Source organism: Dendrobium catenatum, unplaced genomic scaffold, assembly GCF_001605985.2.
Source record: "Dendrobium catenatum unplaced genomic scaffold, ASM160598v2 fragScaff_scaffold_798, whole genome shotgun sequence".
Taxonomy (NCBI): Eukaryota; Viridiplantae; Streptophyta; class Magnoliopsida; order Asparagales; family Orchidaceae; genus Dendrobium; species Dendrobium catenatum.
In genome coordinates, this window is record NW_021319260.1 from 219,005 (window position 1) to 225,600 (window position 6,596).

At 32.9% G+C, this 6,596-nt stretch overlaps 1 protein-coding gene across 1 annotated transcript in view; it reads right to left on the reverse strand.

Annotated features, from left to right (window-relative positions):
• Nucleotides 1–4,000: 4,000 nt before the first annotated feature.
• LOC110114428 (carboxyl-terminal-processing peptidase 1, chloroplastic) overlaps nt 4,001–6,596 on the reverse strand; it is a 42,476-nt gene continuing 39,880 nt past the window's right edge. Inside the window, exons 9-12 of the mRNA XM_020847305.2 lie at nt 4,939–4,977; nt 4,620–4,682; nt 4,407–4,536; nt 4,001–4,322 (exon numbers count right to left, since the gene is read on the reverse strand). Coding sequence (XP_020702964.1) covers nt 4,255–4,322; nt 4,407–4,536; nt 4,620–4,682; nt 4,939–4,977 — 300 coding nt within the window. The 3' untranslated portion in view covers nt 4,001–4,254. The remainder of the gene's footprint in view (nt 4,323–4,406; nt 4,537–4,619; nt 4,683–4,938; nt 4,978–6,596) is intronic.

Genomic DNA, 6,596 nt, shown 5'->3' on the forward strand with positions numbered 1-6,596 from the left:
TCCATTTTACGCGTGAACCGAACGGAAAAGAGAAGGGACGGACGGCATAGGCGACGGAATCCGCTCCGGCGATGATTTTTCGGCGAAAGTTTTAGGTCAGATCGAAGAGGACGACGAAAGAAACACTATGGTATGATTATTTTCAAGCGAAACTTTCTGGATCTCTAGATTTTTGGAAAAGAATTTTCTAGGGTTTTTCTTAAAAACGTTTTTCTTCCAAAATTTCTTTAAGGGATTATTAGGTAATGGTTAGAAAAGCATTTTAGTGATAAAGTTTATGATTTTGGGAGAAAAATCTTGAAAATCAAAGATTAGGGTTTTGACGAAAACTTTAATTCCTTCAATATGTTTTTACAAAAGTTGTTCCTAAAGACATCAGAAGTGTTTTTAATGCATAAACTTGGAATTTTTAGGAAAATTTTATTTTTATAATTTTCATGATTATTTTAATCCGAAAATTAACATATAATTATGATTATATGTTAAGAATTAAGTTTGGAGCGATAATTTGATGAAATTAGAGTTTTATGATTTTCCAAAATTTTAGATTTAATTAAATCCAAAAATTAATGTTTATTTAATTAATTATCCTTTAAATGTCATAAGGAATGGTTAAAGGGGAAAAATGCCGGGTTTAGCAATTAGACTTAGGAAATTTGATTTTTAATTATATGACACGTCTCTTTTGTAAACTGCTTAGGTTCTGACCATTAAAGGGTAAGGTGAAAGAACTGTGTCAAAGCGGCGTGCCATACTTGGGTTGAGGTAGGTGTTCCTACCCAAGTTAAGTTTATAAGTGCTTAAAATTTTATGTTTAAATGAAATTTCATATATTTATTTTTATTGCTAAATAATGTTTTAAATTCAATGAATCTGCAAGTTCATGCCTTTATTTTATGCATTAATTGTTGAAAAGCATATGAACCATATGAAAAGCATTTGAGCATGAAAATATATGAGGCCTATGAAAGGAAATTGAACATAAATGAAAAGATTTAAATTGAATAATAATTTTCATGCTGCATGTTGATCCGGAAGTGCCAAAATAATAATGGTAAAGGGGCTTATAAAAGCCAAATTGTAATGGGGCTTGTAAAAGCCAAATGGTAAAGGAAATGGCCAAAATTTTGACTGCGTGCCTGATCAGTACGAAAAAGGGTACTTCTGAGACGGGTGTACTCATTTAGCATAAGCATTTATGCATTTTTGCATTGCATATGAAAAAGGAGAAATGAAAGAATGAAAGGAATTTAATGTTAAAGAAAGGAAAAATGAATATTACATGTTATGACTTGCTCAATGAAATGAATTAGTTCTAATTGTAAAAGTTTTTATTATAAACATCTTATGAAATTAACTGAGATATGAATTACCTGCTCAGCGTTGACTCATCCTACTTTTAGAAATATTTTTCAGGAGAGAAGTGATGGCTGCACGATGACCATTCACGTATCGTCGTAGGGGACCTCAGGATGGAAAGTTATATTTTATGTTTTAAGTTTAAGTCTTTAAGTTTGTTTCTGTAGTTTGTGAGTTTAAAGTTTATGTAATGGTGAGAGCTTATGTAATGTAATTGATGTTTAAAAAGTTTTTAGTAGTTGTGAGACAATTGAATAGTCTGAGACATTTCAGTTTGATGTCTTTTAGTGGCACTTTTCTTTTAAATGTTGGATGACATTTTTGTACTGATGTTAATCATATAATTGAATTTGATTATATTTTATATGCTCTTCCGTACGACCGTCTGTTCCCGCACCGTTATCGACGGGCTAGCCGGGCCGGGTCGTGACAATATATACTAAATATTAAAAGTTATATGATAGAAAATCACCGAATCAAGAGATATTGCATTTTTATAAATTTCATTAAGAAAGAAATTGGCAAAACACAAATTTATTGAAAATAGATGTAGGGTTAGTGTTACCTATCACGATTAGAGCACCTTTTGCAATTGAAGAATAATATCAATCCGATCCCCAATTTCTCTCTCCTCTTTCCTACACTCTCTTCTTTTCTGTCCCGTCCTCTCTCTCTCCCTTCTCTCACCTAGCTAGGGAAGGATTATGGGGTAAGAGGTGATGATGAGGGTTTTCACAAATGAGTTTAGATATTTTTATTAAAAAATAAACTTTCAGGCCTAGCATCGTAGTGTTCCAAACCCAACGTTGCTGGGCTCCCTCAAATTCCAAAAATTATGAGATCTTGGTGCCATAGCGCCCCAAGTTCAGCTTCATAGCTCTCACTTAGACAAATTTCTTGGAATTTAGGGAAATTAAATTCATGGCTATTACATAGATATTAAGAGGAGATACTTCTATAGGGTATGCTAATAGACAATGATCACTTTATTCAAAAGTTCCTAAGAGGGCAACATGGACCTCAAGATGGTGTGACAACAACAACAACAACATCAAACTTTTGTCCCACTACGTGGGATAACCTCAAGATGGTGTGAGAACAAACAAAAGTCCCTCTATTCAAAAATTCCCATGAGGGCTCATCACTACATATACTCGAATAAAAGAAAATTTCTCATTTTATAAATATCCCCAACAAAGCTTCATAATATATGAACTTCGGAAAAGCAAGCAAATGACATGCCATCCACTTCAAATATTTCAAAAGGGCATCCTAATTTGAAGGCCCTAAAGAGCACATAGTGCTCATGAACAATCCTCATTTATAACTTGCCTTGAAAGATTTATTATAATATAAATCACATAAAAAGGCTTAATATAGTAAATAGGAAGAAAAGACTACTCATCAATCTGAGAGATCGATCCGCTTTGTTTTATGATTTATCTAAGAGCAATATAATTTTTTATATTAATGTTCTGATCTAATTCTAGCGACTAACTTCTAACACTTCATAAAAATTTTTGATATTTCCTATCCATTTTAAAGATATTTGAAGGAAAAATCTCCTAAGGAGCAAGTTCTCAAAAACCTGAGCTTGTAGGTTATAACACTCAATATTACGAGAAATTATTCTGTGGTCACCGGACGTCATCCGGAAGCAAATCAGGACGCCCCACATTGCTTTTTTACTATGTGTCACTGTGTATCAGGTGACGTAGCGCATTCTGATTTGCCTCTGGACTATCCGATGACCACACGGAATAATTTCTCCAACATTACAATCTAATTGACATCATATAATATAACAATGTGGAACTGCACATCCAAACATTCAAAATTCAACAATTTTTTTTTTAATGACTAATTTCAAAGAGGATTGTGTCACTCTACTTCACAAAGTATATTTCCAAAATATAAATAACTTGCTACAAAAGCAATTAAATTCTTCCCCCCAAGAAAGGGAGAAAATTCTCTCTATTTAGACCCATATCTCAGCATTCTAAGATAGACAACTCTCAAAATTTAGACTTTTTCATTCATTAAAGATTATAACTTGATACTTCAAAAACTTTTGGTTCATTATAACTGCTTATTAAACTATTAAACAAAAAATATCAATAACTCCATCAATACCACTTGTACCAGTAGCGTGCTGATTGAAACTAAATTCAAAAATTGAATTCAAATGCTCACCTTACTCAAAAAAAGAACCCGAGCGGTACGATGAATTATTATGTGTGGACACCGGGTAGGGAGAACCGTCCGGTTTATCTCTGAGAACAGTAAAAGTGCAACTCACTGCGGTTTTACTGTTCATGCTACGCATTTACTGTTCAGAGAGACAAAACCAGACTATTCTTTCCGTCCGATGTCCGCACAGAATAATCTCTTGAGCGATAACGATGTTGCTAACTTCTAGGATGTTTGAAAATTGAAAATATTATTTGAAGGGTCAAAATGAACAAAAGCTTAACTTTGAAAATCTATGATTTAGTGGTTAGATGATAAAGTTATTTTTTTCAATTTCATATCTTTGAGCCATATATTATAAAATTTATTAGTCATCGTTTCAAAATTAAATAAATAAAATGGTCCAAGAAAAGCATGGAGAGCTGATCTTGACAGCTTTAAGGCTGAAAGCTCGTATCAAAATGGTAAATCGAACATTAATGGTTTATAAATTACAAAATGATAGTTAGCTCATTCAAGCTTATCATTCCTTCACTAATAATTTAAATGCCATGAGCTATCTACTAAAGACCAATTCAGTCTGTTGCAACCCCAGTATAGAAATGGACAACAGTACCAGTAAGTAATGAAGCAGGCATTTACAATGAAATCGCTCTTCTATCATAGAGAAATATTCAATCTGTTCGAGTGAAATATGAGCATAATTCAAACCTTTACTGATCCCACCCTTTGCATCTGGCACTGGGAAAGATAGTTTGAAACATCATTTAATGCTGTTTGTTAAAAAGAGATGTTAGCAGCAGGAAAAATCTGTTGAGAACAAGAAGATTTTTCAAAATGAAAAAGGAATAGTATACCTGGAAAGCGAGAAAAATCTGGTTCTATTCCATTTCCATTGATGTCCATGTGGTTGGTTGTGACATACTTGCCAATAGTGACCACCAAACCAGATCCATCAAAAAGCTCATAAACAGATTGTATCAGTCCCTGCAAAAGGTTTAAAAAACTTGTTGTATTTGAGTGGATTTGAATGAAGCAGATGAGCTGGATGTTTAAGAAGATTTCCTAACCTTGCCGTAAGTCCTCTCTCCCACAATAACAGCTTTGCAATTATCATGAAGTGCTGATGCAACCTAGAAAAAGCGATAAAGAAAAGGACAGCTGTCAAATAAAATTCTTCAGATTTAGGGTTCATTTGGGATGACTTTTTTATTGCTTCTCAAAATAACTTTTTAGTACAATTTTTTTTTTCTTTTTGTACTAGAAAGCTGTTTTAAAAAGCAACAAAAAAGTTGTCCCAAATGAAGCCTTAAAATAATTGTTGTAGAGTAAGGTGAAATGAGAGAAAGAAAGATTGGAGGTTGGAAGGATGAGTTGAAGGTCGCTCACTATTTCACTTGCACTTGCAGTTCTGTTATTCACAAGAACCTGCAGAATAAGAAGGTTTGCATTCAAGATAAAGCCCGTAAAAATGACTTATGTGGAACTATTAGATTCAATACTTGGAGAGAAGAAATCTAATACACTGCCGCTATTCTTCCAACTAGATTGGTGTGAGAAAGTACAACCAAATTTCTACAATAGAATAGAACTGTAACCTATGCATAGACTAATTATACAACCATATGCGCTACCACTACTCACTAGTGCGTCGAAGCTGTTGTAACCATGCATGCTAGTAAAACCCTCAGGTTCCTGCACTGCGTCCACCCCCTACTCCATGGTACTCGTGCGAGTGGAGCACCCGGGCCTTGTCTTTGCTCGAGATTTCTCTTGATGAATTCTGCTCTACTCATTTGGTGCTTTTGTTCCTTGCTTACACAAGAGTGGCACTTGGATTTCTTGCCTCACATCCGCAAGTGGGGAATGGACATCAATCTGGCATAACTTCCAGATATCCGTTCCTTTTAGAGCTTTTGGCTATCATCATTCTTTTGTGAACTTTATTTTTCTCCCCTCTAAGTGACTTTTCCATTTCCTGATTCCAAATCTTTGCCTTTTGCATCTTCATCCTTTTTTTATATTTTGTATATTCATCCTTATCATGCAACAAAGGCCAACATGCTCCCCCCTAGATCCCTACTCATCTCTTGCTTTGCCCGCTTTCACTGCTCCTAGGATTCGATTGAGCCCTCTAATTATAATAGCTCATAATTTGATCAAGACAAATAATATATTAGGAGTCATTATAACTCTAATTTACAAATCGTTTTCATCATAATATAGATATTGTTGTACTTTAATTATAATAATTTTTTCTTAATTTTATGAGTATTGTAGGTAAAAATTGAGACATGTCAATGTCAATACTAGTTGATTTTCTGCGACCATTAAGTGTCTGTTTTGCAAACCGATTTCACCATAACGTTTTAGATATGCTGAGCTATTTTACGAAAATTTTTTATAATTTTTAGAGCCCCGAATTTAAAAATATAAAAGGATTTATAAGGATTTTATACTAACTACTAAATAATTGACATAATTAACTTTATATCCTTAAGATATTTTTTTATAAGAAAATCCATTCCTACTTACCAGAATGATCAAATGTCATTTCTTACCCATTTCATTTTCGTTTTCACCAAACTAGAGAGGGGGATAGGAAAAAATAAGAAGTAAAAGAGAAGAGAGATATGAGGGGAGAGAATCTAGGGCATGGAGGGCTATTTTTACTCGTCGATCCAGTTAAAAAATTTGCTCGTCTCGAGGTAGGCTAGCATTGCCCTACCTCTTATTTCAGTGATTTTTCTTATTTTGTATTTTTTTTTTAATTTTTAATTTGGTTAAACTTCACAAAAGTTGCCATATCTTAATTTTTAGAAAAATTATGCTATGTAACTTTTAGTATATTATAGTTTTAATTATTTTGCACATATTTATAGTAAAATATTAAATTTTTACCGAATATTTTTGTATTTTGGGAAAGTGTCCTAATTTAATAAATTTTTAAAAATATATAAAATTTAGATAATTAATTATCAAAATCTTATAATATCAGTGTAGGACATGCATACTTGTTATAATTCATTTATATATATATATATATA